Consider the following 21,563-nt stretch of genomic DNA (forward strand, 5'->3'; position numbering starts at 1 on the left):
AAAAGAAAAGTTGTTAATACAAAAAATGATAGAATAAAGTCTTCATTGGTTACATTTACATTTACACCTCCTCCATTAGGTGCCTCCTTTTAGTTACGCTTTAAATTTAGACTGGGAGTCACTACGGAGATATATTTGATATTCAGCTTGCGTAGGAAATCAAAGACCCCGCACTAACTACATAGTAGTATAAACTTAGCATGAACAGTAAAATATTAGGCTAGAGGGCACTGCGGAGATATATTTAATAATCAACTTACTTAAGAGATCGTAGACCCCACATTAACTGCTTAACACAGTCTAAGAGCTATCCTGACAGATATTTCCAGGTTAAAATTAAATGCTTAACATTAAACATTTCTTGTAGAACAATATGAGCTTTGGCCCTGTATCAATACCCTAATAAAAAGAAAAGAAAGTAGGGCATTGCCTTAAAAATGTACAAGAGAATTACAAGAGGATTTCATAGCTTCTCCTTACCCTTAATACAGATTCGGCTTACATAGAAAATCTGAGGCCCCATGTTGACTACACAATAGACTTTTGCCCCAAACTTATAAGCTTATTCACATTTCGGCCATATATAGGGGGGGGGGGAAGCCTACTTTATTACCACATTTAACATAGTTTTTAGTAATTTTTACAATCACTTTTAGTGTCACATACATCTATAAAACAATTTATACTTGACACATTCTAAGAGCCATCCTGACAGGTATATTTTCAGATTTAAGTTGAAAGCTTAACATTAAACATTTTCTACAGACCAGTATGAGCTTTGGCCATATAGCAATACACTAGTAAAGAAAGAATAAAGGGGGGGAAACCCCGTTTTATATTTCCGGCACTAACGATTATATTGCCTATATGCCTACAGAAGAAAAGAAAAAAGAGAGAAAGAACCAGTGCTTCCCCTTTCCCTTCCCCGGTCTTCTTAAGGGGGTCTCATATCGAGGCTTGCTGCATCTTGTTGTTTCCGTAGACTTATGTTCTGTCCCGTTGGCCTTTGGCGTAGAAAGTGCGGTTGTACTCTTTCCCGCAGAGTATGCATCGATAAATCTTGAGGCAGTTGCACCTCCTGGACTCCAATATCAATACAATTTCCCCCCCGAAAAGCTCCTTTAAATCGATTACTTTCACAGCAGATCCATATATCTTTTGATTGATTCTTGTGCACTGTTGCTTTGAAATGGCTGTATGTCTTTTTAAGAAGGGTGTCCTTATCTAGGCTGCAGAACTCCGACATCCCCTTTTCCATCTCCAAAATTTCAAATTTCTCTTCTACTGCTGGTTTTCCACCTTGTTTAGAGCTATCATCAGCCACTGTTATTGATCCATCATTCCTGTTAGAGACTTCTTCCTTGCCGTCTTGGATCTCCTTGAAAATATTTTTGAGCAATCCTTCTGTAAATGCTTTCAAATCTTGGGTTTGTTTCTCTATTAGATGAGCCATTCTTTTTAACATAGACATGTTTTAGGCTTGGAAATCAACAACTAGCCTCAGACAATTTTACAAATGGCCAGTAGAGGTCCTCTGTTTTGTCCTCTGACGTTCCTGGCACTGGCATGTGATGTATTGAAGTCAGTAAAGCAGATATTCTCGTACTGGAACAGAATTCTCGTGCGATCTTCCCATTCACGGCTCTTATCTCTTATCTCCGAAAACCAAAACAATTGCAGTAAGAGCTTTTGCCAATTAATTTGAGTTGATTTAAGTCCTTCTTCTGCTTAGAAAGGAGAATTAGCCTGCCTCATAATGAGGTGGCTTCGGGCAGAGCAAAAGGAGGGGAGAAACAGAGGGCTTTGATGCAGGAAAAGAGACGGAAAAAAACCGAGAGATACTTTCAGTAAATGATGTTTTGGAACTCAGCAGATGTCCTCCCCTCAGTTCACAGCGTTCATTTGCAGTAAATCGTAGTGTAGGGTTGAAGCAGATTCTTTAAGATTCTTTAAGAAAGAGAGAAGAGAAAAGTCCGAGATAGAATATGGCGGTCGTCCTCTTGACCCGAAACGCTGACAGCTTATAATCCAGGGAGATATACTCCCTAAAGGATTGGAGACGGCCCCAAGAACTTCCTGGGTAGAAAGGTGAGGTGGGGTTTGCGTACCCCTCCTCTTTTCTGCCAATTGCTTACACAATTGGCCCCTGTCAGGCTTCAGTGATTGCACTGCAAATGCACTGCAATCCTCTCAGAACGACATCTTGGCCATGGCTTATAGCTCCTGATACATTGAACAACATTTTTGTTTATAACATTTTGGACTTGAATAAAATTTAATAGTCATAACTGTGTGGAACTATTGGCTATTCAGCCATAAGTGTTGTTTTCTGTGCCGTATGGCCGAGTCATGAGTCACCCTATGTTGTTTCTCTTGGGCACAGCTGGTAGTTAGGAAGGAGCTTCTGGTTGGTGTTGCTTCTCTAGCCTCAACCAAAGCCTAGGTGGAAGAGCTCCGTTTTGCAGGCCCTGAAGAACTGTTTTAGTTCCTGCAGGGCCCTGATCTCCTCTGGGAGCTCATTCTACCAAGTTATTTGGATACATTACTTGTTAGGGCCTATTCTTACAAATACTTCCCTCAGCAGTCATAGTGAATCCAAACACAGTATTTCTATAAGTACCATTTTCCTGGTGCAGATTTCATAGTTAGCATAGATTAATTTCAAATAAAATGAAATACCATCATAAATGTAGGGGGAGGGGAGAAGAAAACTCAGAAAAAATCAAGCAGATACTAAAATAGACCTGGATGTGTTATAGGGTTGCCAGATGTTTCTTGTTTTAAAGGTAGTTTCTTAGAGAGTAACACAGTGCTTTAGAACATTATATCCCCTGCAAAATACAATGGGCATATCTTACTGTTGGTATGATTCTGGTCTGCAGAACTTTGGAGAACAGCTTGGTCAGTTCTGCAGTAACCTTACTTGTAAGCCACAGAAGAAGCAGTTGCCTTACAATATGGGTTGGACCTAGATTCCTCTACCCCATTTATTGCATGAGGTGGATATTGCCTTTGCTTAGGAGCACAAGCCATTGTTCATGCTGCTGTTGTTGTTGTTAGGTGCGAAGTCGTGTCCGACCCATCGCGACTGCATGGACAATGATCCTCCAGGCCTTCCTGTCCTCTACCATTCCCCGGAGTCCATTTAAGTTCGCACCGACTGCTTCAGTGACTCCATCCAGCCACCTCATTCTCTGTCGTCCCCTTCTTCTTTTGCCCTCAATCGCTCCCAGCATCAGGCTCTTCTCCAGGGAGTCCTTCCTTCTCATGAGGTGGCCAAAGTATTTGAGTTTCATCTTCAGGATCTGGCCTTCTAAGGAGCAGTCAGGGCTGATCTCCTCTAGGACTGACCGGTTTGTTCGCCTTGCAGTCCAAGGGACTCACAAGAGTCTTCTCCAGCACCAGAGTTCAAAAGCCTCAATTCTTTGACGCTCGGTCTTCCTTATAGTCCAACTTTCGCAGCCATACATTGCAACTGGGAATATCATAGCCTTCACTAGATGCACTTTTGTTGGCAGGGTAATGTCTCTGCTTTTTAGGATGCTGTCTAGATTTGCCATAGCTTTCCTCCCCAGCAGCAAGCGTCTTTTAATTTCTTTGCTGTAGTCCCCATCTGCAGTGATCTTGGAGCCCAGGAAAATAAAATCTGTCACTACCTCCATTTCTTCTCCATCTATATGCCAGGAAGTTCATGCTATATCGGGCTAAACATAATTAAGGTACCACTTGTTGATTATGTTGAATTAGTTCATTATGGGAAATAAAAATCTACAAGAGTCTAACCATTATTTAAATCAACTGTAATAGCAGTTCTGTAACACCAGTACAAGAGCACTTGTACTGTGAAGAAGGCTTCCAAGCCATGCAGATAAATAATGGTGTTTGTATTAAATTTCAGGCTTTAGTAATTGATTTTAAAAGTCTGAGTCTTTGAATCAATTGTTGAGTTTCATTAAATTATTATATACATGTACATAACACTGTATTTGTAGGGCTGTGTCCTTGTAGCCCTTGCGTAAAGTTATTATGGCAATGATGCTTACTATAAATCTGTTTAATATTCTTATGCATTTCCCCCCTCTGTATTGGTATTAGAATGTCTACAAGTGCTGGCCAATAGACATGCATTCTGTATTGAAAGTTTTTCAATTCCTTTGGCATAAAGAACATTGCACGGTGCTCAGAAATAGCTCAGATATTTTAAGCAGACAGAAGACTTCCTATTGATCGCTGTAAATGTTTGGAGAATGAAACATTTCAGGTTTTCCATCTGTAGCCTGTCTGAGATGTCAACAGCCAATATGACCTGCTGTTTCCCTTGTAGGTCTATAAATAAAAGGTAGCTTGTTTAAACTGATCCTGTAGCCGAATGCAGAGGTGTGTATTAATAAGCTTTCTCTAATGGCACACTGACTCTATTTACAGTGCTGCCACTGTGAAGGCTTCTCTCTTACAGTCATAACTCATTTCCGATGAAAATGTCAGCGATTGCTCCACCTTATGGCCCAAACTGTTTGGTTTCTAGTTTGTTTCTTCCCCTTCCCGACAACTGACAGTTATTCTAGACATGACTACGATTAAGTATCCTTCGTAAAGCAGTCAGTGTTTGATGATATACTGGTTCTTGCTCTTATTTATGCACTGTGTGTTGAAGCTATGATAGAGAGGCAAAGAAAAATATTTTGAGCAGTGATACCTATCCTGTTTAATTGGCGGTGGCAGGCATAATGCGATGTGCTTAAAATCCTGCAATAGGCTCTACCAGCAAGTGCACAGCAATGTGATTTGTACATTTCAAAAGAGAGAGGGGAGGGGGCTGTTTAGCACTTAAATGAACTGTTTTGCTAGAGGGTAATTTGCAGGTTACATTATTCAGATGTACATGCTATGGTATGCCAAGATAAATTAAACACAGGCAGAGAGGCTAAGCTTCCGTAGGAAAAAGTGAGCCATCCTGGAGGGGGCAGGGGTCAAATGATCTGGAAGGGAGGCAGGACCACATGGGATATAAAAGGGAGCAGATTGGCAAAGGGTGAGGAGGAGAGATGATGGGGAGGCCATAGCTCTTGGAGGTGGAACTGAGGTGGGGAGAGGAGTCAGAAATGAAGTATCCCCTCCTCCCCCCCCCCCCCATTCTGAGACCATTTGCTACTGTTGGGGCAAGTGACAATGGAAGGAGACAAGTCCCTTGAGGGGCAGACAGTGCCTGAAAACTGGTGGGATGCCTGTTGCCCCTCTTGCCTATATCAGATGGCTAGACAAGCAGCTGCTTGCTACTGTTAATTCAGCCAGAGCAGGTGAACAAGACACAAGTGGTAGTGATGATCATGACAAAGATGGAGTTAGAGGAACCCAATGATAGTATGGATTTTACATCATTAGGGGCAGTTCATGGGGTACTACAGCAAGTTTATCCACACTTTGCAGCCCTTGCCAGACCACTTACAGATTGTTTAAAGAAAGATAGTTCGAATCCATCCTGCCTATTTTGGACAATGGCTGACAAAGCACCAGGCACAGCTGTTATGTGAAGTGACTCAGGAAGAACACACAGCCCCAGCCATGGTGTAGGATCTCCAACAGGTTCTAGATGCCATCCAACCAGTAATGGGACAGTTGGCTCAGCAAAGGTGAAGGAGCTGGGCAAGCAGGGATGTCTGGCTGAGGGACTTGGGACTGGAAGATGAGGGAGAGGTATTCTTAGAGACGTTTGAGTGTACTGCTGAGGTTGCTCAATGGCCAATGGCCTAGGACTTAGTGGTCTTTTTCCTCTAGGCCTTATCTCACAGGGGAAGTCCAAGCTGCCCTTAATGTACTGAAGAAAGCTAATGCAGCAGACTACTCAAAACTAAAGGTGATTATCCTGGCTGTTCCTACACCACATTGATTCCTCTGGGACTGGGCTAGGGGCAATCGTATCTCAGGTTATTGAGGGTAAGGAATGCTCCATAAATTATAAACTGCAAAACAAAAGTACACCATGGTAGAGAAGGAAGCCCTAGTCATTAGGTGAGCTGTTGAGGCCCTCCAGTATTATCTAGCCAGTAATCTCTTCAAGTGGGTGAAGGATCATGAACCTTTACTCCAGGTGGCTAGAATGAAAAATCATACACCTTGGGTACTAAGGTGGTACTTATCTCTCCTTCCTTTCAGCTTTACAACACAACAGCTACCAGGCCAAACTCACATAAATACTGATTTTATGAAGACAACCCAGCAGATGCCAGACAAAGGGGGGTGTCTGGGCTCAATTGAGCTTGGTCCCTTCAACAACTGAAACAGAGTCAAGAAGACTGTAGCCACCATGGCATCTGGCAGCAGCATGTTATGGAATCAGCAAATGCTGCCCAAAAGTGGCCTTCGATGGTGATGATGGCTCGAAAGCTGATATGGAGGCAGGACCCCAGCTAGGCTGGATATAGTCCATGGGTTTTGGAGGCTTGGACTTCTACAACATAACATGTTGGAGGCCTGAATGTTCACGTCTGGCCAAACCCCCATTGTAGAACTGTAGCAGCTACTTCTGCTTCCATCAGAGAGAAAAATAAAAATGGGCAGAGAGGCAACATCCATCCCGGCTAAGCTTCCACAGGGAGAAGCAAGCAAACCTGTGTGGGGTGGGATAAAATTATCTGGAAGGAATGGAGGGGAATAAAAGGGAGTAAATAGGCAGCTGTAGAGGAGGAGAGATTATGGGGAGCCCCAAATTCTCAGAATTGGGACCCAGGTGGTAGAGGATTTGGAGATTAAGTGTAACCCCTTTCCCTCCCATTCTGAGACCTCTTACTACTCTGGTAGAAGGAGGCAAGTCCGTGGAGGGGCAGGTGGGGCTTGATAGTGTCATAGTGAAAGATTTATGTAAGAATTCAGTGTTAATGTATAAATGGGAGCTTTGACAAAAGAAACGTGGGACCTTGCATGCAGGAGCTTAACATGACCTGAAGCATTTGAGCTGAGATGCCTGCAATTCTGGCAGCACTGCATGGCAAGGACACAGGCTGCAGCAATAATGGCAGCTAGAGTAGGTTTGCTTGCCTGATGGATGTGCCTGTGCCAGTTGTCATTGTTACCCCTGCCAGCCCCACAAGGGACACTTGGCCGAGCTTCCTTCTGGCTGCCAGTGGCCTTCCAAGGTAGCAGCCCACAGAGGACTTCCCCATAGGTTAAATGGCCAGTCTGCCCCAATTGTAGATAAACTGATCACACTTGCTAAATTTTTCTGTAAAGCATGATGGTTTCTAAATAAACATAGGTGATGTCATTAAAAAGGCAACTACATATTTACTCAGGCTATGATTTAAAAAAAACATAAATCCATTTTCAGCTGCTTTTTACAGAAGGGAAAGATTGTTACTGTTATCCCAGGTGTCAGTCTTGAGGGAAATGTGTATAGGACTCAGATGAAGGAATGACAGATTGATGCCAGATGGCAAATCCAGATAGGTAGACGCCTTCTAAAGTTGATCAAGTAATCATTTTATATCTACTGTTCTTTAGAAACTGCACATTAACTCCTTGCAGATACACTCTTATATTATCGTCACAGGAACCATCATATCATATATAATAATAATAAATCATTTGAAAGGATCTTTAAAAATCCAGATATTTGCACTTTTGTGAGTTCTGTGCAGCCAGAAGATGTAGGTGAAATGATAGATAGTGCTGAGCTGTGGAGAAAATGGCCACTGATTCCCAAAAGCAATGCAAGGTATGAATTGCACGCTTCCTTCAGATGATTTCTCAAGGAGAAAAGAGAACTTGGAAAGGTGTAGAAGGGCTTATGAATTCAGAGTGAAGACAATGGGATACAGGGAGCACTATCTGCATACATTTGCCCTCAGTGGCATTATCATCTCACCAAACATTATTGTCAATATGGCATCACAGGTGTGTGAACTGTGGGCTCCAGTTGTGATTTTCAATGCATTTAACTTCATTCTGATGATGATGTTATCTGTTCAGTTATGTCCTACCCTCAGTGATTCTATAGGAAAGTCTTCTCCATGTGCCCCTGTCTCTGACTGCTTCTGTTAGTTGGTCCATGGTCATCCCTGTATCAGCTTTGATTGTGTTGAGCCAGCGGATCCTTTGGCAACCATATTTCCTTTTGCTGCTAACCATGCCGAGCATTAATGATTTTTCTAGCGAGTTTGATTGCATGATGTATCCGAAGTAAGTGAGCTTCAGCCGTAAAATCTTCCCTTCTAATGACATAGTTGGTTTGCTCCTCTCTAAAACTATCTTGTTGGTAACTTTGGCTGTCCATGGTATTTGCAGCATTCATCTCCAACACCATAATTCAAATGAATCTATTCTTCAGAGTCCAGCTTTCACATCCATAGGTTGTTATGGGAAGACAACGGCGTTGACTAGCCGGCACTTTGTATTAAGGCTGATATCCTTTCTCTTCCATAATCGGTTCATGCCTAACATTGCATTCCGGCCCAGTGTTATTTGTCGTTTGACGGCTACTTTATTTGCTTTCAGTTATAAGTGACATTTTGGGGGGTGTCCTGAGGATGTAGCTTTGGCATTCGGGTGGACTTTTGTTCATAGACTATTAAGCAGCTGATTATGTGTTGTTCTTTTTTGTATATGGCTATCCCATCACTCTTCAAAATAACAAAATATCTGTTTAGCCTCACAATTTAAAGGTAAAGGTAAAGGTATCCCCTGTGCAAGCACCGAGTCATGTCTGACCCTTGGGGTGACGCCCTCCAGCGTTTTCATGGCAGACTCAGTACAGGGTGGTTTGCCAGTGCCTTCCCCAGTCATTACCCTTTACCCCCCAGCAGCAAGCTGGGTACTCATTTTACCAACCTCGGAAGGATGGAAGGCTGAGTCAACCTTGAGCCGGCTGCTGGGATTGAAAGCCAAGCCTCATGGGCAAAGCTTTCTGCTGCCTTACCACTCTGCGCCACAAGAGGCTCTAATTTCAAGGTATAGATGAGCAATTATGCTCACAGGATTAAATATGGTGCCATCTGCGATTTCTGAAAAATGTATGTTAAGGGTATTGGGTTTATGGTTTAGGTGAAAAAGAAACTCTGACCCACGTTTTGTTTGAATGTTCTTGGTATAAAGAGGCTAGAGAGAAATGGATTAAATCTCTTATGCAACAGCGGCTCCATGGCAGAGTATCTGCTTGACATGCAGAAGGTCCCAGGTTCAGTGCCTGGCATCTCTAGTGGAAAGGATCAGGTAGGAACGAAGTGATATGAAGGATCTCAGCCTGAGACCCTGGAGAGTCACTGAGTAGATCATTCTGACTTTGATGGATCAAGGGTCTGAGTCAGTATCAGGCAGTTTCATGTGTTCCCCCAGAGATTTTAGTTACTATTGTTTTAAATAAATTCTATATTAGAAAACACTTCTTTTAGTTAAATGTCTTGTTTCAGCCATGAGAATTTGGTCAGCTTGTAATAGGACATTCCCCTTTATGTGGGCAAGATCAAAAAGAAAAGTTGCTTGGATCCATTCATTATACTCATTCCGATGCTTTGCCCAATTCAGAAAGTGGAATTCTAAAAATAATCCTTTATTTCCATACCAAATGATTGCAGAGAAGAGCTTGGAAACATTTTTTATTGAATGCTTCAGAAACAGAAAAAGCAGAACAACCTGTGTGGCACTTTCAGGGTATGAGATATATACATGGAGGGGAGGGACTACTGTGTAACATCTGGAGGGGAGACACTCCTCTGTAACATGTGGGTTTCATGCCTTTTCTTTGAACTAGTGGTGTATTGCTTCATTACTTTCAGTGGAGCCAGCAACATGTTCAACAGATAGGGAAGAATTATGTCCATAATTATTTGAAAATGAAGAAGAGTTAGTTCATATATGCTACCTTTCTCTACCCAAAGGAGTATCAAAGTGGCTTACATTCACTTTCCCTTTCCTCTCCCCACAAAAGACACCCTGTGAGGTAGGTGAGGCTAAGAGAGCCCTGATATTACTGCTTGGTCAGAACAACTTTATTAGTGCTGTGGCGAGCCCAAGGTCAACCAGCTTGTCTACATGTGGGGGAGTGTGGAATCAAATCCAGCTATCCAGATTAGAAGTCTGTGCTCCTAACCACTACACCAAGATGCCTTTCAACACCAAGCTGGCCATGGATCATCTAGGCCAAACATGGCTCATGGAGCAATTTTATCAATGATCTTAGCAAGATGCTGTAACATTTTTGCACAGAGCTTTAGTTATAAGGAAAATAAGCTGGTTTCAAACATGAGTCAATTCCGCACAAGGGGGAAAATCCAGGAGGGCAGTCACATGGCAATAGGGCTAATCACCGCTTCCACATGATGTTGCTGCCTGGCTGGCCCTATCCTGGGCCTGGTTCCCATTGCAAGGGAACACAGATATCTTCCGTGTTCCCTTAGCTGCTCTGGGGGCAAACGGGGCGTGCCGGCAGGGACAAAAAATGCCCCAGTCAGATCTGTGGCATTTAGTGGTGACGCAGGGCTAAATGGAGCATTTTTTGTGTGCAGGAAAGTGGGATTGCATTGTAACACAATTCCACCCTCCAGCAAACCCCCCCCCCCCCCAAGCCAGAACTTGTTACCCCAGCTGAATCCATCGGGACACCCAAATCCAGGGCAGAACGTGTCCATCGCAGTAAAAGATCCTCTGTGGGGTATCAACCATAGTGAGATCAAGAGAAATTCTAGGTTACTCATATCTTGATTTAGGATTTCAGGTTAATTCCTTGGCTAATAGGGAAAGTGGGACTTGTATGTAATTCATTGAGTTGTGGGTTGGGGGACAGCACTCTACCTACTACTATGTGTTCCACTTCATACCATTTACCACCATAATCCCCCTGGAACAGATAACACTCCTCTCTTCTTGCTATCCCAGGCACCTTTAAGAAGAGTGTGAGAGGAACTTAAGATGGTGTAGCTGATGTTCTTAGGTCTGTAATATTATTACCTGAGTGTTTGTAGGAGCACAGTTGGAATCGAACTGTTTGGAATCTAACTTGTATCTCTGTTGGATGGTCCACTGTTGCTGGTCAGAATACTTTATGTGGTGGAGCTGCCTTTCAGTGAGAAAAGGCCTGCCATCCCAGGTTTGTGAAAGAGAAATATTCTTATCCAGGTGTGGCTATAGTGCACTGAAATGGTTTTAATTGTGAACTGTATGTGACAACCAGTGATGTTCTGTTACCAGTGGTATGCCGGTTAATAAATGACTTTAGAATATTCTGTGCTTGCTAAGGCTCACTTATTTTATGCCCTATGGACAGCTGCATATTTTTTGGACTGTAATGTTAACAACTCTTAGATCTTGGGTTGCCTGTTTTTTTAAGCTGTTTTTTAAAATATGTGCTCCAGACCGTTGCCATTTATTTATTTACTTTTGGGGGGGAATGACTGAAATCTTCCAAACCTTACTGGCACCCAGAGGGACATCAGATATTCCAAGAGAGGATTCCCTAGCCAAATAAAATTTCTGAGTCACAGGTCACTCACTTCAATTTTAAGGAGATTGCTCTTGAGAAAATAGTTGGCAGTTAATGCTCATGCATCTTGTGTACTGATCTATAAAGCTGAACATTGAGTGAATCAGTATGAAGGGCTGAAGGACAACAAACCTTTAGAGCCACATTTGTAGCTATGATATTCCTGTTCACAGATTTGTCTCTTACATTTTACATATTGAATCAGTTTCTATTTAACTTTTCCAATTTTAGGATTACTTCTTTTAGAAGTACAGAGAGCCTCCTCTGTATTAATCTTTTATCTGATCTTAACAGAATTGTAACATTTGCCACTCAGATCTAACTGATTCTAAATAATTATATTTCTATGCCTCGTGACTGAGGCAGAATCAACCCTCAAATATTAAAGTAATCAGGATGGCTCCATTCTTCTTGTAATCCTCCTGGCTGGTGTGAAGGGCTTTTTTTTTGTCTCTGTGTTTGCTGACTGATGCAGTATATCACGAGATAGGACTAATTTTGATGCTGTGAAGGCATACTTTTAGAGACTTTTCCTAAAAGTTGTCCATACTTCATTAAACTGCCATTAATTTTAATTTATAATTATTTCTGTCACGTTTACCTGTGTGGGTAAAGTGCCGTTCAATCACAGCCAACTCGTGGCAAACTCAGCAAGAGCTTTCAAAGAAAGTGAGAAGCAGAGGGGATTTGCCATTGGCTGCCTCTGCAGACTCTTCCTTGGGGTCTCCCTTCCTACTACTGACCCTGCTGAGATCAGGCCATACCATCCTGCTTACCTTCCATCCCTACTAGTTATAGGAACTGTATGTCGATGAGCACTTTCCTGGGAGTAATCCCCAGTGAATGAAATGAGACTGACTTCTGAGTAAACCTGTGTAGAATTGCCCCTATGTTATTACATTACATTCATTTGCAATACATTGGCAGAACACCGGATGATTAGTTTGTATGGCTGCACAGCTTTGAGGATAGGAACCAGAGATGAAAAACTCAAGTTTCTTACTGTAAGGATTTTGCTTGACGTTCATGAATTCTGATGGAGCATCTTCATAATGAATCCACTGGATCACAGAGAGGGACCAAACTGTTAATGGGAATGACCTTTAGGAATTGGATAACTGTTGCTCTTGACATCCCATGCCTCTGAAGTATGCTCAATTCCCATCAGGCCAGTTGAGGAAGAAGTGCATATTTTTATTTTGGATTATTTTATAGAGGCATAATACCTGGGTATTTTGCAGATACGTAGAAACCTTTGTCTGTGGGTGGCCTGATGTTGTTGCTTTCATAATTGACAAAAGTCACCCACTTTATTATTAGATATAGCAAGGTTAAACTCTGCTTATTTTGTGAAGTCCTCTAATTAAGTGATTGACTTTGTATATGTGGTAGCAATAATCACGTCGGATAATGAGACCCACTTGGTACAATCTGCATCATAATAGATGGGTGTAGCTGATTGCTCTAGATTTTTAGAGAGTATTTTACCATGCTAATGTAATAGGCTTTGTTTTGCTGTTTCCGGTATTTATTCATTCCTGTTGTGCTATGTTTCAGCAGTCAAATCTGTTTTCTCTGTCCTGTTTGCATGGGAGCCGGCTTTCTGACCACCCCCACCCCCAAAGCAGCTCTCATGCCAACTTTTCATGTTCTTAGTCATGTTAATGAAAGCCCTCCCTAAGTCGAACACTTGCTTTTTCTTAACGTTTAAGCTCCTTTACTTAAATTGTATCTTGAAGGCTCAACATTGTGTATGGGGGAAATACAGTATTACCAACCATTATGTTATGCGTTCTGATGGATTAAAACAGCAGAGCAAAATGTCTTCCAGCCATAACCTTCTGCAGATGTTCTGAATTCTGTTTGATTTGTTGCATGTCCAGATTGGATTTGAAAAAACAAAACTGTATTCAATATAATGGGATATGGTTTATTTAATAACGCTTTACAGAGGTTTTTTTATGGCTTTATTGCAGTTTGAAGGGTGCAACAAAGCATTTTCTCGACTTGAAAACCTTAAGATCCACCTGCGGAGTCACACGGGTGAGAAACCTTATCTTTGCCAGCATCCCGGCTGCCAGAAAGCTTTCAGCAACTCTAGTGACCGAGCTAAGCATCAGCGAACACACCTGGATACTGTAAGCATAATGTTATTCTATGTGGCAGTGTATGCCTTTCTGTAGTTGATTCCACACCAGTGGTGCCACTCCAGGGCACTGCTTGTGCTGTTCTGTTACTTCTTGTGTCCTCATGGGGGACACATTTTGGTGGTGGACCTGGTCTGCCACTAAAATGTTTCCCCACGGGGGACACAGCTGCAGTTGAAAGGTTCTGCCACAGGGCGGTTGCTTTTGTTTTTGTTTTTTGCAGGAAGGTGGGATTGTATCAGAACACAATCCCACCTTCCTGTAAATACACAAAAAAAGCCATATTTGGCCCCTTGGTGCTGCAAAGCGCTGCAGAGCCGAGTGGGGTATTTTTGCCCACACTGTAGGATGGGGAGGAGCCTGGCCTGGCCCAGCTCTTCCTGTCTACATGGGCCTCCACTGGACTACGCCCTGTTGGCCCCTGGAGTGCTTAAAGGAATGTGGAAAATATCTGTGTTCCCTTAAAGCGGGGCAACGGTGGCCTAATGTGCACTGGGGGGGGGGGGCGTCCTGATGGCAACATCATATGACAGCACAGATTATCCCCACTCCCATATGAGTGCCCTCCTGGGCTATTCCGCCTGTGCAGAATTGGCCAAATGGGACTTCTTTGAAATCAGCACAGGCCTCGTCCATTTATATATTATAATAATCTCCAGTGGGAAGTGATAAGCAAGGATAAGCCTAGTTTGCCTGTTTTAAAATCTTTCTAGAAAGACAAAAGAGGAAAATATTAATAACTTATAAGATGTTATGCATGTACTTTATGAGGAGGTTTCCTGGAATTCCTGTAGGGTAACTACCATGAACTGTTGGATGTATCTGTCAGGAGCTTTGCATTATCACTTCTCTTTTCCATAAATCAAAATGTTAATTTGCTTATGAATTCATGCATCTTCTGACACTAGTATTAATTGAAAAAGCACAGTATGAAGCTTCTGTTCTAGGCATCACTTATTGGGAGTGTGGGAGTGTCACTTATTGGGACTCTAGTATGAGTCTCCTTATTAATATTCAATGGTATAAGGAGTGCTCTGGTGGGTAGTTGATGTGAATAGATGGGTGTAGCTCATTGCTCTAGATTTTTAAAATGCTAGTTTGACAGTGGTTAACTGATGCACCAACATCCAGAAATCATTGCCCTTAAATCAATTAAATCCTTCTTTCACCAGCCCTCCAGTTAAGATCCTCTTCTCAAGTCCTGCTCAGAGGTCTAGTGAGTGGCATCCACAGGCAGGGTTATTTTTTTTAGTAATGGCACCTACCTTGTCTGTGGCATTCCCTTCCCCTTGAAGCTTGACTAGCAACTCCACTACTTTCTTTTGGGCACCAGATCAAAAAATTCATTTTAACCAATATTTTAATTAAGGGCTAGCTTTTAACATCATTATATGGTCTGTTCCTTTCCAATGAACTATTTAAGAGCTTGATTTAAGCTGCTCAAGGTTTCATTTTTATACTGTGTTTTAATTAAGAAATGTTCAAGGGCTTGATGTTTTTCTTCTATTTTGTAAGCCACCTCAGGCAGGTTCCCTGGAGAGGGGACCAAGAAATTTTCCAAATAATAGATAATGTCCTGAAAAGCAAAGAAGTGGAGTCTATTCCTCCTATAGAGTATTGTACAATTGCTATATGCACCAGTGGGTTTTGTACATTTTCTATAGGCAGAAAAATGCAGATATAATGTTCATGGATAATTTTTGTAGATGAAAGGGATTACTCTGCATGACACACAACATCTATTCCTCTTGCTCTTGCTGCAGTCCCAAATGCATCCTGAAATGCTGCTTCTGGAGCAGCATAAGAGGTCTGTAGTGGGAGGAAGAATTAACAATGACCTCCAGGCTCTTTGACTTTGAGGGGGTCCTGGAGGAACCTTCCACTTCCACTCACCAAAGCAGTGACACGTGTAGTACCTTTAAGAGACTGGCCGTCAAACAGCCCATTGCCTGGGAGGCAGCCTTGAGCTGGAGCAGGAAAAAGAGGAGGTGAGTCACAGCAGAGAGACAGACAACAAGGGTGAAGGTAACCCCCTTCCCTGATGTCTGTGGGTGGCATAGATCTACTAGGTTTAGGCTGGTCTTCTGCATCCCCTCTTCCATGCATGGAAGTCCAGTGCATGCAGACCATATGCCATAGGAGAGAATACTTTGTTGCCATTATTAATGCATATGTTTCTTTCTGCCCTCATAAACACATAAAATAAATAGCATTAAGCAGCACAACCACATTCAGATGCTCTAGTGATGTTTTTATGTTGGCAACCACCACAGGGTGCTCATGGCTTTCTTACAATATTATCAATTTGTATGCTGTTAGCTATTCCCCAGGAATATATGGATGTCTTTGGTACAATTCCTTGTCTGTATTACTAAATACAGGGTGTAGTTCTTTAATCATATGCTGCTTTCTTGATCTCACAGGTAGTAATAGGAAAATGGATATAACTCATAAAATGGCAGCCTACCCAATCTACTGTCTGTGGTCATGGGAATATACATTAATTCTGTGCAATAACTGAGATGTTGGCAGGAAAGTCATTGGTGGCAAACTGTTTTGTTATTGCTAGGAGGCTAAAATACTACTGCACCAGCATCCACAAGTAAATGGCAGGCTCAGTGGATCGCGGGCCCAGTGGAACTGTTTTGCCATCCAGTTAATGTGATTTAATTTGAAAGAACCCTGCATATGCCTTTGGAAATCTTTCCCTGGATACAGAGGTCTTGGCTGTTGTCACTGTGGTATGTCACTGTTGGGGAATGTGAACATTCCATTAAAAAGTTCCATCATTTTGACTAATAATTGTAAAGTAAGCCCGTGATTTGAAATAAAAATGCAGTTTGTTAAAATATAGCACACAGCAATTTTGGATGCCAGCACATATATTCTTACTCTTTCTTTGTCCCACTGACCCACCAGCCCTTTCTTTGTCCCACAATGTCAGTTGAATCAATTGTAGTCTTCTTCTGGCCTGCTTATTCCTTAGGGGAAAGTTTCTGGTTTATTAGTCAAGGAAGCAAAAACATATAAGTGACTATGTCTAGCTAGACACAAAGCTACCAAGCGGAGACTTTAAACTATAACTGGATATGATACCCTCCGCACAAACACAGCTGAAATGGGACTTTACAGGTAACGGACCGGGCTCTCCAAACAGGTTGCATGCTTGTTATATATTTCAGTGCTTTTAATTCCAGTGGATTGCTCATGTTGGATTAGTCTCCGTTGCCCCTTTCTTTACTCCTAGTCTTCAGGGCACAGTGTGAAATCAGCACAGTGGTATAGTGGTATAGTTAAACTGGAATTCAGATTTCCCAGAGCACATACAAAATCCTTGGATTATCAGAAACTCAGATAATCAGAGTGCTGGAAACAAAGTTACGTTGACACAGAACTGCTCCATAATACTCAGTGGCCTTAGCTTTTGGGGTTTACTCAGGAATCCAGGGTTTGGATAATGTCCAGGGTGTAAACTGCATGGAGCTTTTATTCCAGCCCCAGATCGATTCAGTCCCTGCCCTCTACACAGAATGCGATTTCCATTTGGGTTTGGGGCGATTTTAATTTTCCTTCCGCAGCAAGAAGGATTGATCTGGAGTGACCCTACCTTTAGTTTGCAATATCTTGGAGTGCTGAAAATCCTGAATAAAGAAAGCTCTGTGGTAGAGAACCTCTGATAGGCTACACCTGGTCATGTGACACGCTTGCCTTAAAGGAGAAGCCCCTAACTTCTCTCAACTTCTGTCGGTCCTGGATTTTTCCTCCCTCCTCTGCCTTTTTCGATCCTCTCCCCCTCCCCTCCAAGAAAAGAAAGAGGCTCCCTGCTTGGCTTCTCCCCCCCCCCCTTCAAGAAAAGAAAGAAAGAGGCTTCAAGAAAAGAAAGAAAGAGGCTTCAAGAAAAGAAAGAAAGAGGCTTCAAGAAAAGAAAGAAAGAGCCCCCCCCAACCTTCTGAGCCTCCCTAACCACGTGCAGAAGACTTTCCTGTTTCAATGGGGAGGAGGGGGGAGAGGAAGACCCGAGTTCAAAGCGATCTGAATTCAACAGGATTGACAATGGAATAAAGAAAGTAAGTGCAGACTCTGCCCAAGTCATATTAGTCTCTTCTGCATTCAGTCCACCCCTGGAAGCATGCATACTCCTTCAGTCTTTTACTCACTTGGTCCAAAGCTCATAAAGAACAACAAGAAGAGTCCTCCTTTTGTCTTTTCAAAGAGGTGAATATGTGGTTTAGCGTGTGGCTGGGTGTTTATGGGGCAGAAACCTGGCAGTTAATTGATATTTACTTTTCAAGCAGCTACACATTTCAGACAGTGAAGCATTAAGGAATGCGTAATGTACATTATGCCTTGCAAAAACAAACAAGTCATAGAAGCCAGTCAGTCACATTTTCCAAACCCAAGCACACTTACAATAACAATGTTTTATTTATTTGAAAGTCAGTTTAGCGATTTGAATTTGTAATTTCTTCTAAAATGTGGCTCTTTTGAAACTAAATATGCTGTATAGGATGCACCTTTTTGAAACGTAACTATTTAATGTTAATGTCAATAGAATAGGGTGTTGGAGCAGACAAACTTGGCTCACCAATCAAAAATTGTTTTGTAGACTTTGTGGTGTACACAGAACAAATGCCCTCTTTGTCTTGGTATCTCTTATACAGGTGCTATGGCAAAACAACAACAACAAAAACCCTTTAACTCTTTGCTCTCTTTTTCTTCTGTTTCTTTCTCTCTCTTTCCTGCCTCTCTCTTTTTACTCTCTGAAATATTCATAATCAGCAAAAAGGTACAGTAATAATGTTGACTGTCATCTTTTGTGTTGACCCACATACTTTACTTTCCATTCTATTCATTGACTGCATTCATGTGATAATATATGTTGTTAATTTGACCAATACTTTAATAACTTTGTGCTTTAGTGTTTTTCTTTTTTGGTGTGTGTATGAGATTAGAATGGGTTAGTGTGCATGCCACCAATAGTCTTCCAAATGCATGTAATAGAAAGCTTTCAGTTTGTAAGACAAACTCTGATCCCCTTTATATGCCTGCTGTGTAACTGAATCCTGTGTGAAAGTAAAATTGAAAAGGTTTTGGGCTAGCATGGATGGACTTTCTTTTTTAGTGATCTAGTTTCCTCATCCTTAATAATGTGTTACCATAGCTGGGAAAATACTCTGCTCAGCTAGTTCCACTAAGGAATTGTATAATGGTTTCCATCACCCTTCCCCAGGTTTCGGTTCTCTCTGTGTTCCAGGCACTTTCAATAAATGGACTTTCTTATACAAGTTTCTGGGTACATATCAGGTTAGCCTTTGGAGCCTTGAGATGGTGAATGATCTTATTATTCCTTTGGAAATTTCTTGCTGGTATAAGGAGCAAGACTACTTATTCCTCTGGAGGTACCTACAAAGAATAAAGGATTTATATGGACTGCTTAGTTCTTATTGAATGCATGTGGAAGTGATTTGGGATCCCAAATGTAGGTCAAACTGTCATTTATCTTCTCTGAAAGGAGAATCTGTAAATAATTACAAAGATCTGTTAGAATGTGCTGTTTTGATCGAGTAGCAGATTATTAGGTTAGTCCTAAGTCTAAGGCAGTCCTGGAATCTTCCCTTTAAAAAGGAATACTGGTAACAGAGCCAGTGGCCACCTTTCCAGTGGTGGCAAGATTGACTAATCTAAAATGACTAAACTTTGTTGGAAAGGAGGATGAGACTTTTCTACACAGCAGCCTCTCCTCCCAGGAGGCCTGTAGTAGAAGACACATCAAGCTAGTTTTTTTCTCACCATTTAATATCTTTAATAGTTACGTTCAGTTGTCCAGATTTTGGGATGATCGAAGCATAGGGCAGCAGTGAGCAAAGTACATCATACCAAAACGAGAAGTGCATGCAATATATTTTAATACAATTCACTCTGTCTTCAAAGTACTACAGAAGAAATCAAGCTTACTTAAAAATGGAACCAGTCTCATCAGGGACAGCTGGTCTGGCGCTTAGGCATTGGTTCTTCCCTCAGTTTATTTATCATACTTCTATGTAGTAGAAGTTGCAGCTGCTGACTGGTGAAAAGCCTAGCCAAGGTCCCCATGAAGGTCACATGGGACCAGGAGCTTTCTACAAAGAAGTTCTGAGTTGCATAACTGAAGTTTTCACTATTGCACATCACCTGGCTGTTCCACACAGAAGTGCCTCTTCAATGAAGTTCATGAATGATGTGTTACAGTATCACTTGGGTATTGGTTTTTTTTTAAGTGTTGCTACCCATTGAAATTTCATGGCCTGATATAATTCTTTTCACTGCATTTTCATCCAATCCCAGGCCACTCAATCTAAAAACATAAGTACCTAGATCTATGAAGTACTTAGATCATTTGCACTGAGTTACAAGTCGTTGCTGTAGTAGATTATTTTATTTTTATTGTTTGGCCAGGCCTGTTATATAATGTTACGTTTGTTAAAACAGAGTTTTTAAGCTAAGCAAGCAACATAAAGCTTTACAGTATGTTAGCACGTTGCCAGCAATTCCTAGATGTTTCATGTTCTGAACATAACAGTTCATATCTTTAGGTCAATTTCCAAAGCAGACATCTTGTATTGTTTTTCTTTCCATGTGCTCACAGAAACCATATGCCTGTCAGATTCCTGGGTGCTCTAAGCGCTACACTGACCCAAGTTCCCTTCGAAAACATGTGAAAGCTCATTCTGCCAAAGAACAACAGGTGCGTAAGAAGGTAAGCCGCTCAGCTCGGAGAACAATGATTTCAAGTGGATGCTAACCTGAAATGTTTAATGAGACAGCAGGTAATTTTTCTTTAAGAAAACTTAATCACATTGTTGCTAATATGAAATCAATTTTAGTAATATAGTGATTTTAAGGTGTCCAGCATACTACTTCACTGACCATTTTCTGATATAGCCTCATTAACACTAACTATTTAATCAGCCCCCGATCAGTCCTATGGTCAATCTAATCAACCATAAACAAAAACTGTGGTACACAGGAGGGGACCTGCAGCAATGAGATTGTCAGGTGTCCTGTATTTCACTGTCGGTCCAGGAAAAAAATCTGGTGGGGAAAAAACAAAACCCAGACATTTAAATGTCTGGTCTATTTGCAACACTGTATGGACAGCATGAGGGCTCTCCTGGAAGGTAAAACAGCCAGGCCACCACTGCCCTCGCTGTCAAATGGTGATTGTCAATCAAGCAGGAAGGCAGTGCATGAAGGATGTATTGGGGCAGAAGTGCATGCTTGGTACCGCCTTCTCCAAGAGGAAACGGTGCACTAAACAGTTGCTATGGAGGCTGTGCTAGGGAGGCCTTGTAGGATCTTTCTCGGTTATGGACACCCCACAGGCACCACAGCTGTTGTTTTTCATAGGACCATATATGGTCATATCACCTGATAAATGTCAAACACATTACAAATGCCTATATACTCGCATATAAGCCTACGCACCTAATTTTACCACAAAATCTAGACAAACATATTGACTCGCATATAAGCCGAGGGTGGGAAATGCTCCATCATCACAGGCTCTCCCATCCAGCCTCCCTCCACCCAAACAAATACAGAAAAGTCATGAACAGACTAGAAAGGGAGATTGCAGAAATGCAAGTTATTACAACACTCAAAACAATGGAATACCCAGGAGTCAACAAGGACATAGGTTTCTTATCTCACAATGTATGCCAACCTCATTCAATTCCTATATCCACATTCCTTACAATCCCCTCTTCTTTTCATTTTATTTGGGACAATGTGACGGTAATGTGATGTAAGTAATATGAAATGTAATCATGTGATGAGGGATGGGAGTTGTGGCCTAAGATAACTGTAAGGTTAATCCATAAACATGTAGTTTCTTTAAATGAAACCATATCTTCTGGATCAGATGAACTGAATCCAAGGATACTAAATTGCAGATTTAATTTCTTAGC

At 41.8% G+C, this 21,563-nt stretch overlaps 1 protein-coding gene across 3 annotated transcripts in view; it reads left to right on the forward strand.

Annotated features, from left to right (window-relative positions):
• Positions 1–21,563, forward strand: part of GLIS1 (GLIS family zinc finger 1) — a 246,913-nt gene that overhangs the window by 174,026 nt on the left and 51,324 nt on the right. For all 3 annotated transcript variants that reach the window (XM_077333689.1, XM_077333686.1, XM_077333687.1), the window contains exons 5-6: positions 13,447–13,608; positions 20,243–20,353. In XM_077333689.1, the coding sequence (XP_077189804.1) occupies positions 13,447–13,608; positions 20,243–20,353 (273 nt within the window). The remainder of the gene's footprint in view (positions 1–13,446; positions 13,609–20,242; positions 20,354–21,563) is intronic.

This window comes from Paroedura picta, chromosome 4 (assembly GCF_049243985.1).
Source record: "Paroedura picta isolate Pp20150507F chromosome 4, Ppicta_v3.0, whole genome shotgun sequence".
Taxonomy (NCBI): domain Eukaryota; kingdom Metazoa; phylum Chordata; class Lepidosauria; order Squamata; family Gekkonidae; genus Paroedura; species Paroedura picta.